Source organism: Arachis ipaensis, chromosome B6 (genome assembly GCF_059453495.1).
Source record: "Arachis ipaensis isolate K30076 ecotype BB chromosome B6, ASM5945349v1, whole genome shotgun sequence".
Classification (NCBI taxonomy): Eukaryota; Viridiplantae; Streptophyta; class Magnoliopsida; order Fabales; family Fabaceae; genus Arachis; species Arachis ipaensis.
The window spans coordinates 132849274-132870471 of record NC_142441.1 but is presented as its reverse complement, the minus strand read 5'-3'; the positions used below and the strand labels follow the sequence as shown (position 1 = coordinate 132870471).

Genomic DNA, 21198 nt, shown 5'->3' with positions numbered 1-21198 from the left:
CTGTTTTCTTTTCTTTTTCTTCTAGTTCTGCTATTGTAGATTTTTTTTTCTTCTGCTTCTTCTTTATTTCCCTTCTCACTACCAAAAACGCATTAATTATTGTCAAATTTATGAAATTTAATTATAAGTATCAATCAAAGTAGATATTATTTATTATTTATACTGTTTAATATAATATTTATAAAATTAGATTATATGAGTAATTAATTGATCAATTATATTAAATGTACACTAAAATTAACTATTCAAATCAGTTACTAATATAAAATAAATATTGTAATACAAAATATATATTTAAAATAAATTAAATAATATTTATATTTATATACAAAGATATTATGACAAATTTTAGTAGTTGATTTTGATGTATAAATAATATTTTTTATCAATATTCAATTTTTGATATTTTTATAGCAAATAAAAATACTTAACGAAAAATTGAATATTAATAAAAAATATTATTTATTATTATTTTCGAATGATATTTTATTTTCGAATGATAACTTCAATGACAAATAAAATATCATTGAAAATAATAAATAATGCAGGTAAGCAATTATGACTATGATTTTCCATGACAACAACTTAACGGAAAGCGAAGTGATGATATTAAGGTATAATAATAATATTGTCACCATTCGTAAACTTCCTTCTCCGATCCTAACGCTGTGTGTGCTATTCTTGCCCGAATAAAGCAGACACTTAGCCTAAAATTTCTGCCCCAAAATTACATACATGAACATAACAATAAACTCAACTGCTTACTAATCTACCTATAACAATAATTTCTTTTTTCTTTAAAAAAAAAAACCTATATTAGCCACGGCCTGGCCTATGTATAGACTAAGGAAAAGAAAAGCAAAGCTCTTAAACATCATACAAGATATACTCCGGATTAAATTTTTAAAGTGGTTTCTGAGATTCATATTGTGCATCAATTTGTTCAGCTTGATAAAGAAGTGCTAGTTCATCACTCAATTTTGAGCTCAACGTCGAAGACGACAATAGAACAGAGTAATTATAACCTTAAGAACCAGATCGATGCATGTCGATAATGATTAAATGCATGTAAATTTAAATTTTTAACTATTGGATTAACTCAATGAATGATACATGGAGTTTAACTTAGTGTGGAGAAGGGAAAGGAGAAGAGATGGAAGAATATGCCTCCAAGAGAGACAGGCCGAAATAGGAAAAGAAGGAGAAATAAGAGAGCAAAATAGAAACCAAAGTGGATCTGCAGAACTTGGCAACATGATCACACAGCGGCTGCCAACCCATATGATCCTGCCCGTACTGACCCACATAGCCAACTGCTGTTGCTGCGGCGCATCCAGACATCAATAGCACCGTCACCACCTGGTACCAAATCAAAAACAGTTACAAGCAAATTAAGAGAAAAAGGGGAAATAACAGTAAAGGGAAAGTTAGGTTGTTCTTTTTGCTTTGGGTCATGAAATTAGTAAGGTAGGTGTTCCTGAAGTATTCTGTTTAAATAAAGTACTATATTAAAGATCTACCAAAAAATACAAGAGAAAGTAAAGGTAATAAATAAGGCTAAATTACTGTTGGTATAAAAAAAAAATTCTCTTTTCCACAAATTACTTTCGCAAGCAATAAAAATTACAAATTCAATAATAGTTAATTTATTATTTTATTATTTGATAATTCTCTTCTATTTAGATATTTTTTCAAGTAATATTATTTTTATAAAACATTATAACCAAATTTTGTCATAAATACTAAATATATATTTCTATACAGTGATACAATGATATGTGGTGATTAATTTAAAATATAGAATTTTAAATTTTAAAATTTTAAATTTATTTTAAAAAATTAATTAATATTAATTAAAAAAATAGTTGAGTAATCTAATTATACTCGAAAATATAATAAATGAAAAGAAAAAAGATAGAAAGATTAATTTTTAGCTTACCATATCATGTGTGAATAGATAGAAATAATAGTCCCTCCGCATTAGTAATTGTTGTCCCAGCAGAAAGTTGAGTATGAGTGTCAACAGAGTGAAGAGACAAACTACAGAATTTGCAGCAACAAAGTATCTATGCGGCAAAGCAAAAATAAATAAATAAATGAAATCTATATATATTTTTCTTTTCATATATATAGAAATTGAGGATTAACAAAAATAATTGGAGGCTTACTTGAAAGCTGAAGAGTAGTAAAAGTGAGCCTCAAGGGACAAGGAGAAGAGGGAAACCGTTTGGTTGGAGGTGACCATGACAGCGATGGAAGCGGCGGAGAATAGAATGGATAAGAGCCTGAGGAAGTTTGGGGCAGTCATGAGAATCCTGTGTTTTCCGGTAACAGAGGAGGGTGGTTGTTGGGGTTGGATGGCCATGGAGTAATGACTTTTTGGGTCAGCCATGGGTTCTTTAGCGGTAGGAAAGTGGATAGGAAGCTGAATGTGAATGGGACAGAGATAGCGAGTAAAGAGTAAAGACTAAAGAGTGCGTGCTGCCCAACTTAGCTTTTATAAGAGGAAAAATGGGTGTGAACGACAAAGAGGGAGTGAGAGTTTCCAATGGAACAATAAAACAATTAGATTACCGGTGGTTTGAGCTGTTACAGATAAACGCGTCATGTTAGGGAGAGGTATCCACACATTTATAAAGTATGTTTCGTCCTCCTCTTCAATCGATATGGGACCTTACACTTACATAGACTTTTCTTTTTCTCCCGGGTTTTTCATGCAAATAAAATAAAAACAATAAAAGCTACAAAATAATCCTATTTTGGCTGAGTATTCGTCATTATTTATTTATATATATGATTGAAAATTTTTGAAATATTCTTGAAACACTAGTGTTCTAGTAATTATAATTAGAAAAAGTTTAGGGTCAGCAACTTTATTAAATTTTGATCAGCATGTAACCAGTAAAGAAAAATAAGTCATTGGATGAAATCTCACATTAATTTCACACCATTAAAATCATTATTGATGACTATTTGATGACTATAAATCACAAAAGTTACTAGCTCTAACACTCCTCTTTGAGGAACACTTAAAATTCTTTTTAGATGATTATGGTGTTTATAGAGGCGGTAGTTTCTAATTTAGTTCTCAATATTTTCAATGCTTAATAAAATAGTTTTTAATTTTAAAAAATAATTAAATTAGTCATTAAATTTACAAATCGTAAATTGTTGCTCACCTTGAATTTAACTGCCGTTAACATAGTGCTAAAATAAAATATTATAGTCAATAGTAAAACTTTTTATAGACAATGAGAGTCATGACTCTCAAATCTTTTATAAAAGAATTAGTAGAATTATATCAAAGAGTGTAGTTGGCTCAGTTGATTAAAATACTACATTAATAAATTCAATAATTTGTGTTCAACTTTCATTTCTCTTATTTGTGCAAATGTGTCATCTCAACCACAAAATAACCTAAGTTGAATTAGAAATAAACGGAGATCTATAATTCGTAAATTTAACTATTTAAGGATCGATTTGTTAATTTTAAAAAAATCAAAGACTATTATAATGAGCGCTGAGAATTTTAAGAACCAAATGTACATTATCTTATTTATAGAATACAGTGACTACAAAATTATTTTTTTGTTTAGGTTTGCTAGGCAAATGACCGACACAAGTTTAGCTATAAATTTTGTTAAAAATACTTAAAAAAATAACTAAAATTATAAGAAACAATAATATAAATTTACCTACTAAACTTGAAAACTAAGAAATTATTGAATTATTCAAATAATTGATAAGAAAAAAAATAATGATTTTAACTAATATTAGTTGTAATTATTAAAAAGAGGAGAGGGATCAATAGGAAAAATATTTGTGAGTATTCAAGTTGTTTAGAATGATACAATATAAAAAAATATTTATAGGTGCTAAGAGAATTGTCATAATAAAGTAATATTCTATAATAAATATTCAGATATGTTAAATAATTCTAATAAATGCCAATTGATCTTAATATATTTTGACATTTCCCTCAAATTCAAGTGATAGCTTGAGTTTGAAACATATTTAAAACAACAAAATAAAAAAATGCATAAAATAATAGAACGGGTGCAGACAAAACTACTGGAAGGAAGCGCGCAGATGGAACTGCCGCTATCTGAAGGAAGTGCAGACGAAACTGCCACAAGAAAACACAGACGGAACTGCCACAAAGAAACGCAGATGGAACTGCCAGAAAAAACACAGACGAAACTGTCGGAAGAGTGGCCAACTGCCGAAAAACTGCTGTAAAGATGGCAAACTTCCAGAAAACTGTTGAAAAAGTGACAAAGTGTAAAGAAATGGCAAACTATCGGAAGGTGAAATCATACAAAGAAGGACATTTTTGAGCTGCAAAGAGTGGAATGGTATCGATTCTTTTGGTTATTGATGGCTATGCCGGAGATGACATAAGATTGATAACCTTTGTTTTTTATTTATTTTGTTGTAATTAGCTTGCTTGCTGCTCCACTTTAGTGTGTTGAGCTTTCTTTGATTAAAAAAAAAAGTAAGTGATAGATTAATGAGCTAATAGATGAGATAAAAAAGTATCAAAGCCTTGATAAAAGGGAAGGAAAAAAATAGCACGGAAGAAAAGTATGAAAATTACAGTAATTTCAATCGAAGAAAAATGATACCATGGCTCTGATACTATGTAGAAAGGGAAGAGGGAGCAATAGGAAAAATGTTTGTGTGTATTCAAATTATTTGTAACGAGGGTATTATAGGTGCTAAGAGAATCGTAATAATAAAGATGTAATATTCTATATATAATAAATATTCAAATATGCTAAATAATTCTAATAAATGCTAATTGATCCTAATATATAATGATATGGAATCAATTTGAGTTAATTGAGTGGTCAACTCACTCGTCTGCTTAAGCAAATATCAAAAAGCTCAAATTTCACCTTATACAAGTTTAATCACCCGTGCCATGCACGTGATAAGATTGAAATTATAATTTTAAGTTGTTATGTTAAATTTCATTTTAATTATAATAATTTAATTAATAAAAGAATAACTTGTATGCGTTGTTTTTCTTTTCTTAATATAGTGTTAATTGTATTAACTATAAAATAGTTATTTAATCTACTTTTTTCAATAAATCAGGCATATATACTCAATATGACCATAAATAATCTAGTAATACTCAATATGATTTTATAAGTTCTCCTTTTTCGGTTAAGAGTCCAATAACATCTAATTTAAAAAAAAAAGACGAATTAAAAGCATGAAATTAAAGACAAATAAATGAAACAACAACAACAACAACAACAACAACAACAACAACAACAACAACAACAACATAATAATAATAATAATAATAATAATAATAATAATAATAATAATAATAATAATAATAATAATAATAATAATAATAATAATACAAATTAACTACGCACCAAATAAGTTAGCTTTTTCATTTGTTTGTCTCAATATATCAGCATGATCGAGAAAATTGAAATGATTGTCAGGAATGTTACGATCATCGATCGTATTTACTATACGTGACTCTTTCTTAAAGGTTATTCTATACACATGTGTAGTCGGAAGATAAATTCCGCTTGATTCCTCAATCAGAAAATTTGAGAAGACATAAACTTTCCCCTCGATCAGATCATTCTTAAACATCTTTGCCAAATAATTCTTCACTGAACAATGGATTTTATCACAATGTAAAATAAATTAAAAAAAAGACTATTAGCACTTACAACTCTATTAAATCGCACTGTGGTTGATTCCTCTAAGAGTTTACTCACGAAATAAAGTTAAAATGTCAACAGTAAATATATATAAACTGGACCTAGCATCACTCGAAGAAATCATGTAAAATAATCAACCTACGTTATCATCCATGAGAACCATTTCTAGATAAGCTGTCTTACTCTTGTCAAATTTGGATGGAACTTTCCATAACCTTATAATCCTTGCCTTTATTTTCCAAACCTTTTCATTACATAATCTACTACAGGTAATACTGTTGATAGAATCATAGCTTGTAGCCATTAGGTATGGAAAATAATAAAGAGAAAAAGAAATACGAATAAGGTACGAATTTTGTAGATGAAAAATAATTGAAACAATTGACTATTACGACTTATATATATACACTAATTACAAATGATATGAATTTTTAATGGAGATACTTGATACTAATAGAAAAAAAATTATATTAATAAAAATTATTTAATTTCAATTTCAATTTCATATAACAAAATAGTGGTTTTCAAAAATTATGGAATCTTTTTTTAACGTATGTATTATGCCATACGTATAAATTATACGGGTTATTATATAAATTCATATATATGTATAACAAAACAGTTTAATATTATATATTTTTTACATTAATTATATGCCAATATTTTAAAAAAAAGAGATAAAAGAAAAGATATATAAATATGTATAATATTATTTCTATATATGAAGCAGTTTTGTATTGCTTTAATTATAGAAACTTACTATAATTATATAAAATTTAATTTGAGAAAATAATTTCCCTTGCCATAAATAATATACTAAAACTGTTAGTATATCTTCTTTATGGTTAATTAAATTTATCAATGATTTTTCTGTGTAAATCGTTATTACCTAATTTTTAATAATTACTTAATATACAAAATTTGAAAATTGAAAATTGTTATTACTAATTCAATTAACTGGTTAATTGAGTAATAATTGTCAAATTATTAAGGTGCAAAATCATTGATTTACTCAATTGATTTTCATATATTATTTATATTTTAAGTAATAATTTAAAATTATATTATTTATCCAGTTAATAATACTATTATTAAAAATTATTTTTTGCATTGATTTTTAAATCAATTATTAAATAATTATTTTTGTTAAGATAATTGTTTATAAATTATTTCAAATTATATTTTGTTAAGATATAATTATTTAGATTATTACTCATGATACGGGTATAATTTCATTTTATACCAATTAATCAATTATAATTATATGACACGGGTGTAATTTCAATTTTATCTACGAATTATTTCCCGTAATAATATACAACATATTATTTACTGTGATAATTTGATTTGATTGATTTCTAATTATTTACGTACATAAATGATTAAAATATATAACATAAATATCGTAATTATTATAATTCTATGATATAATTATAATTAACATATTTTATCATAATTAAATATTGATTTGATATAATTATAATGAAAATACTTTTCTAAAATAATATAATCTACTATTATTCATCTACTAATTATTTGGCAATAAACCTTAATATGATTTTTTACATCTTTGCTATGGGAAATAACTACTTAGATATACCAAATAATATGTAACATATTACTACCTATATAAGTTAAGGCACAAAGACAGAATTTAATTAAGGTGATTGAAACTTTCACCAAATAGAATATGATCTCAATCGAATAAAAAAGGATACTCGATTTTGCATTAATTAGCTAGTCGAAGAAATAACATACTCATTCATTATTCATGTTTCATTATATTTTTTAAATAATATATAGAAAACATATATCCTGTGTATAAAAATGTGACTATTAGTAATTTTATTAATAAACCTTTTTTTAAACTATTACTAATTTCAATTTTAATAGAAAATCTGAGAAAATAATTTCGCTTGCCATAAATAATATACTAAAACTTTTAGTATATTATCTTCTATATAGTTAATTGAATTTATCAATGATTTTCCCGTGTAAATCGTTATTACCCCGTTTTTAATAACTACTTAATATACAAAATTTGAAATTGAAAATTGTTATTACTAATTCAATTAACTGGTTAATTGAGTAATAATTGTCAAATTATTAAGGTGCAAAATCATTGATTTACTCAATAGATTTTCATATATTATTTATATTTCAAGTAATAATTTGAAATTATATTATTTACCCAGTTAATAATACTATTATTAATAATTATTTTTTGCATTGATTTTTAAATCAATTATTAAATAATTATTTTTGTTAAGATAATTGTTTATAAATTATTTCAAATTATATTTTGTTAAGATATAATTATTTAGATTATTACTCATGGCACGGGTATAATTTTATTTTATACCAATTAATCAATTATAATTATATGACACGGGTGTAATTTCAATTTTATCCACCGATTATTGGCAAATAAATTTTATTCTAATTATAAATAAAATATGTTTCTATTGGTAAATAAATTGTCTTTAGGTCAACGATTTAATATATGTGTAGGTTCATTTTTTGTCAAATATAATGAAAATACAAATAAAGAAATAAAGGATAAAAGTAAACTTAATAATATCTGACACTACTTCATTTTATTAAATTATTTAAAAATAGCACATCCACAAAAAATAATCGTAATATATAAATTGAGGCAATAATTATAATTTAATCAAATACTAATAGTAAAACCAAATTACCTAAACAATATTGAACATATTCTAGTCCTTAGTCACCTATAGTATAGAATCATTCTTGTAATGACAACCAACTGAAATAACATCGTAAGTTTCAATATTTAGAATTCGTGCAAAATCAGACCATCCTCTTGTTAGATAAGATTCATCATCCGCTATCCATGCAATGCGGCAAGGTATAGAATTGCCACACCGAGAAACCAAACTAACTCTTATTCCCCTCAATGACATTGCATGCATGCAAAAGAAAGCTGGTAATTTCTGAGAAAAATCAAAATATGTTAAAAAATTATTCTAATAATGAACAGCTTAAACTAAGAAAATTTAAATATATTACCAATCGTTGAAATTGCATATCTGAATTTATCACGAATTTAGCAAAACTGAACTGAAACTGAGGGAATTCAATTTCATTATGTGCTCCACTTCGAAGATTTTCGGGCAGACGTAAAAAGCATGGAGGGGATGGAACTTGAACTTGCCCTATAAAGTTCCGTGGATGCAATTCCTCAATCAAAAATCGAGCTCCTCCTAAGAAATCTAACTTTAACCACATTCCATTGGGTTGGTCATAATAGTTGAGTAGATCCAACCATCCTTCGGTAAAGTAGAGACTATTGCCTCTTCTTTGAACGCTTACATCCATGTAGTTGGAACTCGAATCAGTGAAGACAACTTGATGAGGTATTTCATGGATGTGATGCATTGTAAATGATTGTGGCAAAAGACAATCGAACTGGAACATTAGACGATCGATAAGAATAACTTAGAGTAACAACAAATAAAAAATTATCAAAAGAATAATATAATAGAATGAGTATATGAAAAATATTATAAAAAATTATAAATTGTACCTTAAAAGGATCAACTTCAATAAAAAACGAAGAATACATTCTTATTCTATGAAGTAGTAAAAAAAATACTAAATATAAAATTATGAATTAACTCTCAAATTTAGATTCATGTACCATAGGAAAACACTATATATAGACTTTAGTGAAACAAAAATAAATACGTAAATTACCTATTATTAAGGTAATTTTTTAATAATGCATTAAATTTTGATTTGATACAATTATAATAAAAATATGTTTCTAAATTAGTATAATTATATATTATTCATTAAATATTAATTACAATATAATTATATTAAAGATATTTTTTATAAAATAATTTAAAAAAATTATTTGATATACGTGAATCGGGTAACAAAGATTTTTTATTATTATTATTACTATTATTGATATTATTATTATCATTAAAATTATTAAAAGTATTTTTAATTGATAATTGATAAGTAGTTTAATAGTGCATTAAATATTGATTTGATATAATTATAATGAAGATATGTTACTAAATTAGTATAATTATATATTATTCGTTTAGTATTAATTATAATATAATTACAATAAAATAATTTAGAATAGAAAAAAATTTTATTCGTTTTGGAGGGAAAACGGAGGCATGAGAGATCGACACGTCACCTTTAGTAGCGGAGGGAAAACCCAGTTTTAGTATATTAAGTAGATATACAGTAATGTGCCATTAGTTAAAATCATTGACTTACCAAACTAAAGAATACTTTAAAAACAAAACAAAAAATTGTAATTGTATGGATTTTTTTAAATAAATAAAAATAATTTTAAACAATTTTAATTTTAGGATAAATTTTGTTCAAAGAACTCAATAGTCGAAACCTACTCTGAAACAAACCTATTTTTCATGAATTTTCAAAACATAAATTGTAATTATGGTAGCAATTTCCCACATCTCATCTTAACTATATTTGATCCTCAACTAAATATCATAATTGATTTTCTTAAAGAAAAGTATTAACACATCTGATTTAAAGTTTCTTTTCCTCTTCTACGATTATATTAGATTTTGGAAAGACTTTTACTACCATACATTCATATCTATCATCGTTTTCCTCTTAAAAAATCACATAGGTACCTCATCATAGTAAAAAAATTCACTTACTTTAGAATTATGCCCAACTTCTAAACTCTTTTTTTCTGTATCGTATCCAAACTCAATAATTTGGTGTAAAATTTTTGTTATTAAATCATATTTAACATTATTGATGGTCTTAAAATTCGTACATTTATACTCGGCACATATATTACAAAAAAAAATATGTCAAATTTATCATCAGAAAAATGAAAAAAATCTGATAGTAATTTAATTACTATCGGAAAGAATCAGACGGTATAAACCTTACCGGTAAATGTTTATTGGTGAATTTTTTTCATCCGACGATAATTATCGTTGGATTCTGCGATGAATTACCTGTTCGAAAAACTATTTGATTATCGGCGGATTTTCCGACGATAATGTTAGCGCCAAAATATGTTGTTTCCCACACTACTACTGTCGAATTATTTCTTCGGTAAATCCGACGGTAATGTCAATTTTTTTAAAGAATTGAATTAAATGGTCAATTTTAATTTTTTATTTAAATTTATTTTTCACACAATTAATGGTTAATTCATAAATAATAAAAATATATTATTTAAAATAAATAATACAAGGTTCAAATAAACTAAAGTAAAGTACATCAAATAAATACAATGAAACAATAAAACAAAATATTAATAACTAAAGATTCAGGCAGTCGTCGTCGTCGTCGGTCCCGTGGCCCTGAAGAGGCGGCGCAGAAGGTAGTGATGTTTGTGTGCCACCAGCAGGGATGATGCCAGCAGCGCGCATCTGAGCCTGGTACACCTCCATTCGAACCTCCACCCGCTGAAGCCATTCCAGCTGCTCCCTCCACTCCAGCATGAGGTCATCAGTGTCCGTCACGCATGTGAGAATCTCCTGATACCTCTCCCGTTAATCGTTAAGCTCCTGAGTCTGCTGGTGAAGGTTATGTTGGAGCTCTTGCACCTGTAGCCTCAAATCCACGCCTTCCTCGGTCTCGACGGCTCGACTAGTGGTAGAGCCTAACGATAGCTTCAACGTAGATGTGCAGAGGCTATTGGCGAAAAATGACCCCAACCTATATATGCGGTTCTTGTACGGCGCTGAAGCAGTCTCGCGCCAAATTGCATCGGGATCGACGATTAAAGCAGAAGAGCCATCGGCAGTGTCCTCCCCACTTTGCTGAGATTACTGAGTCACGGCTTCTAGTCTCTGCGTGTAGGACTCCTGTGTAATACATATTATTGTGATTAGTACGCCAATTATACAATTAATCTCTAATAATTTTATACCAGAAGATCATATGTATGTTTACTCACATAATGGTCTTGAGACCGCTGATCAGCAAATCTCGCTTTGTTCTCCTTCAGCGTATGGGTGTACTTGAACGTCTCCGCCAATGTTGCCTCGTGATCCAACGACTTTGAGTACACATGTTTCACTGAAAGAATATGATAAGGATGCCTAGTAATGATATGTAAAAGAATATAACTAAGTTATTAATAAAATTATAGACACTACATACCAGCCTGACATTAGTCTTCATGAAGGTTGCTAAGCTGTCGGTATACTTGGATGACTTGACTGATGCCTTGTTAGCCCTGTTGATGAGACGTCGATGCCTAAACCCCGCATCGGTCTCCCAATGAACTAATAGTGCCTTCTTTATTTTCGGCCGGAGCTAGGTCATTTGGTGGTCCTTCCCCTCATTAACATTCTCCAGCATTTGTTGTAGCCGCCAACCCATTCTATGGTCGTATATCTTTCTTATGGTAAGATTGTGCTCAGCGTCCTATATAAAGTGCAACTGCATAAAAAAAATTTAAAATTAGTTAATCAATATAGAAGATATAAACTATCTAAAAAAGGTTTGAAACTAAAATAAAATTACTACCCATTTCTGAAACCATCGTTCTCTAGTCTCAGGGTTGATCTTCTTGAAGCTTGGCCAGGGATGGTCGTACATCAGCTTGAGGACGTTGATCATCTCCTGAGTACATGCGTTGTTATTTGATGCAAACCTATCAATAATCCACAGACAAAATAATATGGCAATATAAATTAAAACTTCATTAAAAGCAAATAATTAGACACTTTCATCAATTCCATAATCAGAAAATAAGAAACACTTTCAGACATTCAAACCTAAATCCACTAAACAACTACCAATAACTAGACACTTTTAGCAATTCCATAATAAACACTTTCAGCCATTCAAACCTAAATCCATTAAACAAGAATCAATAACCAAACACTTTTAGTAATTCTATAATATGAAAACAGAAAATACTTTCAGCCATTCAAACTTAAATCCACTAAACAAGAATCAATTTTCAGGCACTTTCAATAATAATAATAATAATAATAATAATAATAATAATAATAATAATAATAATAATAATAATAATAATAATAATCAGGAAACAAGAAACACTTTTAGCCATTCAAACCTAAATTTACTAAACAAGAATAAATTTTGAGGCACTTTCAGCAATAACAATAATAAGGAAATAGGAAATACTCAAAGTGATATTTACCCCCATGCCGCCAATAGAACAAATGGTCAACCGTATGACGGGAGGTGGTGGAGGGGCATCAGCTGTCTCACTTTCATTAGAGGACTCTAGGGCCGGGCTTCCGTCGCTAGAGGCGGCATTGTCATGGCAGCGGGCTGTTGAGCGGTAGGAGGCGGCGGCGTCGTGGTAGACGGAGACACATAATTGGGATTAGGGACCATGATGAATGGCTGATCTGCTAAACCTGCAACCTGTGATGTAGGGTAGTCCGACTAGAGGGAGAGGATCTAGAATTATCAGGGATAGCGAAAGAAACCCTCCCTCTATCACGACTATGTCCATGACCAGTAACCTGGTCAGCAATACCTCTACCTCTCGTCATGTCTGCGAAATCAAAACCAGCCATAACACAATGAATTAACATATTTTAGTCAATTTCAAACAACTCTAGCAACGATATTCAGCAATTCAGTTCAATAATCGAAATACTTTTCAAAGTTCAAATTCAAATTCAAAACAAAAAAAACCAATTCAACAATCAACAAAACCTCAGCATATTCATAATCAGTAAAATCACTGCATATTCATATTTATAAACAAATTCATAAACTGATTCAATATTTTAACCACTACCATAAGAAATAGCATCTCGAGCAATCCATCATATCAACTAAACTTGGTAAATTAGAAACATTCACATACATCAATGCATAATAACACTAATCATGTAAAAGCATGCACTGATTTTTAAAGATTAAACCAAATTTTCATCTAGAACTCGTTGAGGCATATTATCGAACACTTGGCGTGCCAAAGTATCAAACAAGCAAAAATCAATACCAAGCATCAATATACAATCCCAATTCCAAATCAACAAGCACACCAGCAACAGTTAACGCAAAACAAGCAACAATCAAGGAGAATCCATCAATTTCAATAGCCATATCTCAGCGAAATCAGTTGTAATACAATGAATCAGCATAATTAGACAATCCAACCACTTTCAACAATCTTAGAACCAAGTAAATTACACCTAACCTATCTTAACAACCTAAAATCTACTAAAACAGAAAATTAAATCTAACTAAACTAACTAAAACCAAACTAATGAACCAATACTGAGTAAACAAAATTTAAAAAATAGAGTTTAATAAAAAAACCTGTGATGCAGGCAATGGATGAAACAGAGGAGAGGGAATGGAGAGTTTGCAACGGCGCTGAAGGATGGGAAACTCGTCGAGAGACTAGAACAGGGGCGAAGATCGGCAGCGGCATTGAAGGTTGGACTCACGACGAAGCTGGGCAGCAACGGCACGATGACGGTGGCTTTGTGGTGTGGTGGTTCCAAGAAGGGAGAAGAGAAAGGGTGAAATGGCAAGGAGACAAAAGGGAGAATGGTGTTGTGCTACGAGGAGAAAGGAGAAGAGGGGAGAAGAAGAAGGGAGGTGTCGGCGGTGGGTTGACGACGACGGAGAGGGGGCTGTGATAGTGATGGTATCGGCGGTGGCAAATGGTGGTGATGGGGAGAGTGGAAGAAGTAAGAGAGAGAGTGAAACTCGAATGAGGGGAAGAGGGTTCGCATTTTTATTTTACGTTCCAGTTACCGTTGAAAAAAATCTGACGGTAAAAGCATTGCAGGTCATCAAAATGCATAGTTTTAAGTTGGTTATTCCGATATTAAATTCGAAGCTAAAAGATGTGCCAATATATTTTTATTTTCCTCCAAATATTACCGGCAAAGCTACCGTTAGAAACTTAAATTCGCCGGTAATTATATAATTGTACGAAAATTCGATTGTAAATTTGCTGCTACTCTACGACGCTAAATTCGACAGTAAATCTAATAGTACTCAACATTTTTCTTGTAGTGACAAACACCTAATCATTTGACAAAGAACAAGTAGTGTTTAAAAATTTTGTCTAAACCCTCCACAAAAAACGGTTTTAAATCCTCTATTTGAATAGATTCTATCATATTCCAAGAGCGATTTTGAGTCATATGTGCCATAATTCTTCCTATATTGGCCAAAAATATTTGCTATTTAATTTTTATTAAGTATTCAAAAATATTTTTTAAAATTTTGACAAAGTCTCGCCTATAATTAGGACACCTCAAATTCTCTAATTACAAATAGTATATATCAAAATTCCAAAGATACATATGGCAATATAAACAATCATGATACAAATTACAATTGCGTTTTTAATATATAATAAATACAAACAAACTTCACAACAAATAAACTGAAAAGATATTTATGCTTCACATAAAATTATTTTACCTCTTTCATCCTACAACTCTATCCTAAACATGCAATAATTTGCAAAATAAATAATTTTTAACTTATAAATGACTTTCACTTATGTTAATTTTTTAATTTCAATTAATAAATAAAAATAAAATTAATAAATTAGAATAAAACCAACTTATATAAATAAGTTAATCTATTGAATCTGTCAAGAACAGCAAGAATATGAACTCTTCTCACTCTAGTAGTCTCTAAATATCAATAGAAACTTGACACAAATTACAATTGAGTTAGAGTCAAACTCATAGAGTCAAAAATTAAGGATAATAAATAGGGGTGGCAACGGGGCGGGTTTTTGCTCTACCCAACCCCGTTCCGCCGTACAACAACCCGCATAGAATTCGTCCTGCTTCTACCCGCGGGTAGTAAAACGTTGAACCATAATCCGTCCCTGCGGGTATCTGTCCCGCCCCTATAATTATTAAAATCCAATAAATAAAATTAAATTTCAAAATTTATATAACCATCATCACATACATAACATAAATTAAAGTAAAAATTTAAATATGATACAATATTATTAATCATTTACTAATTATTTTACATATATTATACATATTATATATTAAAATTATATATATTATATATATAGCGGGGCGGGTAGGGACGGGTATTACCTAAACCCGACCCCATCCCGCCCCTCTCAAGAACCCGCTCCGCTAAAAACCCGCCTCAGTACCGGGCGGGTAGGGACGGAGTGAGTACCCGCGAATTCGGGTGGTATTGCCATCCCTAATAATAAACAATAAAAAAATTTAATTAATTGAAAAAATTAAACTGATTAAATTAAAAAGAAACTCATCATGAATTGTCAAAATCTTTATTGGAGGGAAAAAAATATAGAGAAAAGTGGCGTCAGAGTGAGTAAGAGGGTTAAAGAGAAAGGAATTTGAGAAATGGGGGAGGGAAAGAAAGGAGCACCAATTTAAATTCGGATGTGTCATTTAAATAACCATATAAAACTAGCATTTCATTAATCATATATTACCACGGTAGTGGTGTCAGTAATAATATAATAGACAAAAAATTAAATTTTAAATTATTAATTTACTGACCGTCTTATTGTGGATAATATATTAACATCATATTTTTATTTTAAAACAAAAAATTTTAAAATTATCATTACTGACGGCTAAGCCATCATAATATATTAACATATAATAAATTTAATAAACGATAAAGCTTACCAACGTCTAAGTCGTCAATAAGTTGTTATAAAATTATTTATAAATTAAAAAAATTTACTTTATGTTATCAACGGTCGCGCTGTCAATAAATTATTTACGTAATTAAAGTTAAATTTTTAATGAAATAGGCCATCCGTAAATCCTCCACATCAATATTACTACTTTACTAGTATGTGCTAATTAGCGTCAAAGTTGCGCGAAAGCTTGAATGGACCGTCGTAAATATAAGTCTCGTAAAAAATTTCTATTTTAACGATGTGTATATGGTTGGATTTTTTATTTAAATAAATTAAATAAATATTATATATTTATTGAAATAAATAATTATAAAAATTATTACAAAAATATGTCTTCTAATTTTATTTTATTTATATTATAAATGAAATAATTATAATAATGATGCTCCACGTTCATGTAAAAAATACATGAATGTTATCAAGTCTTTTTTGCTATATGCACATCCTCCAATCTTTAAATCGTTTGTGATTCACGCGCTTAATATAACATAAACCTTGTATGACCTTTATTCAACGTAAACCTGCTGCTGCAACGTAAACTTTCTTCTCTGCTTGCGTTATAGGCTTCGTCGTTCTCCTTTTTCGCGTTTTCTTTCTTGTTCTTCTTCTTCTTCTCTACTTGCGTTCTTCTTCTCTACTCGCGTTATGAGCTTGGTCGTTCTTGTTCTTCTTCGTTTTCTTCTTTGATCTAAACTTCTGAATTGAAACAATGAATGAATCAACTTCAAATCAGTTGAATGAAAGCGATTTGGATTATTCTTCTGAAACGAATCAAGCTGATGAGGTTTGGATTATTTAATTTTGAATCGAATTCAATGGAATCCAACTGCTAATTTTATTTGAATTGAATTGAATGGACGCAGGTGTTCTGAATCTGAATTGAATTGAATTGAATTGATAATATCTAAATTGTAGACAGAGGTGTTTTGAATTTGATTTTGTATAATGAATTATTTTTTGTTCACTCAATGCTATACAATTGTTTCACCATGGGTACATGTTTCGGTTCATTATGCAGAAAGCTGTTTGAATTTGATTTTATATAATGGATTATTTTTTGTTCACTCAGTACTATAGAATTGTTTCACCATAATGACGTTTTCGGTTCATTATGCAGAAAGCTATTTGAATTTGAATTTATATAATGGATAATGTATCATTCATCTAGTTTTATACTATTGTTTCACCATAACAACATGTTCGATTCATTCTTTAGACCAGGTGTGTTGTGGATGAACAATTTGTGCCAAAGGTCGGGATGATTTTCAAGACATTAGAAGAAGCCAAAAAGTTCTACAAAAATTATTCCAAACTTGCCAGTTTTTCTACGAAAATAAGAAACACGACTCGGGACGGAGACAAGATTAAGAATCAACTAATTGTATGCAGCAGAGAGGGGAGGTGGAAATCCAAGATATCTCCTACTCTAAAGACAAATTCCTCAGCCGGCATAAACTGTCCAACCATGATATATGTACACATATTGAAGGACGTGGGTCTTTGGACAATTTCCACAGTTGTTTTGAATCACTCACACCCCTGCTGTCCAGACCGTGCAGAGATGCTCAAACAATACAGGGAACTAAGCATGTTTGTGCGTCGCACCATTGAAACCAACGAGGAAGCCGGAATTAGACCTAGCAAAACTTACCAATCATTCGTAGCAGCAGCCGGCAGTCACCATGAATTAAGTTTTATAGAAAAAGATGTGAGGAATTACATCACATGGAAAGTACGGAATGTGTCCAAACAAGACGACGCCAAAGAATTCGGGAAGTACCTATTAAGAATGAAAAAGAAGAACCAAAATTTCTTTTTCGAGCTCAACCTCGAAGATGATCACTCCATCAAACATGCATTTTGGGCTGACGCAAGAAGCAGGGCGTCATGCGAGTATTTTGGAGATGTCGTTTCATTCGACACCACGTACAACACAAACAGGTATTCGGTTCACCCAAAGTAAGTCTATACGTTCACCCTATGCACACATTTCGGTTCACCAATTCGTGAAAGTGTGCATTTATGCAGGTACAATATGGTTTTTGGTTCTTTTGTGGGCGTGAATCACCACAGTCAGTCGATACTTTTGGGATGCGCGCTGATGAAAAATGAGGACATCCAACCCTTCAAATGGCTATTCGAGTATTGGCTCTGTTACATGGGAGCCAAGGCACCAAAAGGCATTCTCGCTGACCAATGTGCATCATTGCAAAGGGCCATTGAGATGTGCATACCAACAACAATTCACCGCTGGTGCATCTGGCACATCATGAAGAAGATTCTAAACAAACTAAACGGCTACAAGCGAAATGAAAAAATCGAACAAGAGATGAGCCACATCGTTTGGAACTCATTCACAAAAGATGCATTCGATAGAAACTGGAACAATTTCATCACAAAGTTTGGTCTAGGAGGCAACAAGTGGCTCTCAGATAACCAAGGTTTTAATTCGAATTATTTTTATGCCTTTACTTTTTGTGTCAAAACATGCACAGAGTTCGGTTTAGTATAGCTAACCAGTTCGGTTCATTCTGCAGAGCTGTACGAGGATCGGCATATATGGATTCCAGTTTATCTGGATCACCACTTCTAGTCCGGGATGAGAAGCACACAAAGGAGCGAGAGCATGTACGCATTTTTCAATAAGTTCATCACACGCAACAGCTCCTGAGACAATTCGTGAAGTAATACGACAATTGCCTAGCAAGCAAAGAGCAAAGAGAGAGAGAATTCGACGCGGCAGATTTTCACACCGTGATATCGTGTGCAACAAAATCAGCAGTAGAGGCCCGGTTTCAGCAGTGTATACCCACGAGAAGTTCAGGGAAGTTTAAGCACAATTCAGAGGTCAAGTGAACTGCATCACAAGATCAATGCATTCCACCTTAGGTTTCACAACATACAAAGTCGTAGAGCAGGTTTTCAACTCCACATTCAACAAGTTTTTCGTCACCTACGACGCAGTATCACGAGAGGTAAAGTGCCAGTGCCTGCTATTCTAGTCAAGGGGAATACTGTGCCGCCATTCCTTGAGCGTCCTAAGCTTCGAGCGAGTGGATAACGTGGCACCGAAATACATACTGGAATGGTGGAGCAAGAACATAAAGAGGAGGCACATACATGTCTAGGGCAGCCAAGACGAGCCTCTACTGGAGCTGAGAAGCAAGAGATTCGACGATTTGGTGTTTCGATCGCATAATATATGCGAATTTGCATCCGAGTCTGAGGAGCTTATCAGAATTCTGCACCGGGCATTTGACAAGTTCATAGCCGAGATGTAAGAATATCAAGAGAGAAGCAAAGAAAAAAGTTCGTTATCCCACGAAGAAGCGACGTTGAGCAACATGAATGACCTTCAAAGCCCGCCACGCATCAAAATAAGAGGCCAGCCCAAGAACAGACTTGGATCAAACCTGGAAAAAAAGATCTCAAACGCCACGAAGAAAAAGAAAAAGACAGCTCCAAGCGAGGTAAAATTGATTTGCTTTCGATTAGGGAAAAATTCATTTGTGCATTTTGCTAATATACGATTTTATTATGTCTTTTGTAGTTGAACCTTTTGGACGGCGAATCAACGATTCAGTCAAACTCCAGCCTTTACAATGCACCGGATATGAATTATCCCAGAGAGGATTATATAAGTTTATTTAGTTAGCAGAGTATTTTAGAAGCATTTGAAACGAAATTCTGGGGGGAATTTTTCGTTTAATTTACTAATGTGTCCGTTGCTTCCTCCGAAATCCGGTCGAGCATCATCTACTTTGTTTAATGGGCCACCCACGGTGCTGGGGGAGCATTAGGTCCGAACGGGTGAGGAAACTTCGTTTCATGGAAGTATATCAGCATCAAAACAAAAACACAGCCGTCAACAGACTGTTTATTTCCCTTTCTCTTGTTTTCAATTCCTTTCCTCAAGAAGCTGAGCACATGTTTTGCCCAATCCTACTCTTGGATGTTGTCCACGTGAAAGATATGCGGCTTATAGATTGGGGAGGCCACGCTTACCATCGTCGGCAGCAAGAAGTACTTTTGTACGAAGACGACAAAAGTCCTCTTGAATTTTTGCCGGTTCTCCCCCTTCAACACTCATATCTAGCACAGACCTTGTCAAAGTCGCAACGTAATATTTTTGACGCTGTCAAATATTGCATTGTCTGCCTCATTCAGTTTGCCGTAATCAACCTTTTCAGCAAAACGATTTCCTACAATATTTTAATAGCAACAAATCAGCTAAAAAGACTCAGTTTAATTTTCTATACCCTAATGAACCGAAATTAAAGGAACCAATGAACCGAAATTAAGCAGGAATTGGAAAGTGTATTACCGCCGTTGGTTATGCCTAGTGCAGCTGCTACCTTGCGAGGAGTTATGTATATTTTACCCTGGAGAGTTTTCAGGAATCCATCATACTCATCATAGCAATCAATCAATTCTCTCAAGAGGGCGTGAGAGACATTCATTTCCGGGACATGTGCCAGGGCACCAAATCCCATTTCTTCAACTATATCTCTCTTTTCCTGACTCATATTCTTGAACACTGTTGCTATTGCCTTTGTTTGGCACCTGCAATCATGAGTTTTCTGCAAGTTTTGAAATAGAATGTGATGATATATTTATAATACAAAATAGATATTATTCGAATGAAAGCAGATAAATATATTTAATGTGATTACGTTATAGCATGCTTCTCGTTCTTTGTCATCATTGTCTTCTTAAGTTTTGCTGTAATGAAAATTTTTTTTCAATACTTAAATCAATACACTGACAAGCACAAGCATGCATATCATTCAAAGTACTAGTTACACTATAAAAATGCAATTAGAATAACCCTAAAACCTGAACACACTAAATATCAAG

General features: G+C 31.2%; 2 protein-coding genes across 2 annotated transcripts; one reads left to right on the top strand and one right to left on the bottom strand.

The window, feature by feature from the left end:
• Positions 1-1073: 1073 nt before the first annotated feature.
• Positions 1074-2490, bottom strand: LOC107647272 (CASP-like protein 1F2). Its single transcript, XM_088491293.1, has 3 exons — positions 2169-2490; positions 1940-2066; positions 1074-1359 (listed from the first exon to the last, which is right to left on the bottom strand). Exons 1-3 carry the CDS (start codon positions 2390-2392, stop codon positions 1126-1128), a joined length of 585 nt encoding a protein of 194 aa, XP_088347419.1. The 5' UTR covers positions 2393-2490; the 3' UTR covers positions 1074-1125.
• An 11829-nt stretch (positions 2491-14319) lies between these two features.
• Positions 14320-19402, top strand: LOC148562791 (protein FAR1-RELATED SEQUENCE 5-like). Its single transcript, XM_088490995.1, has 4 exons — positions 14320-14466; positions 17558-18282; positions 18370-18594; positions 19231-19402. The coding sequence occupies exons 1-4, from the start codon at positions 14320-14322 to the stop codon at positions 19400-19402; spliced, it is 1269 nt and encodes a 422-aa protein (XP_088347121.1).
• Positions 19403-21198: the final 1796 nt, after the last annotated feature.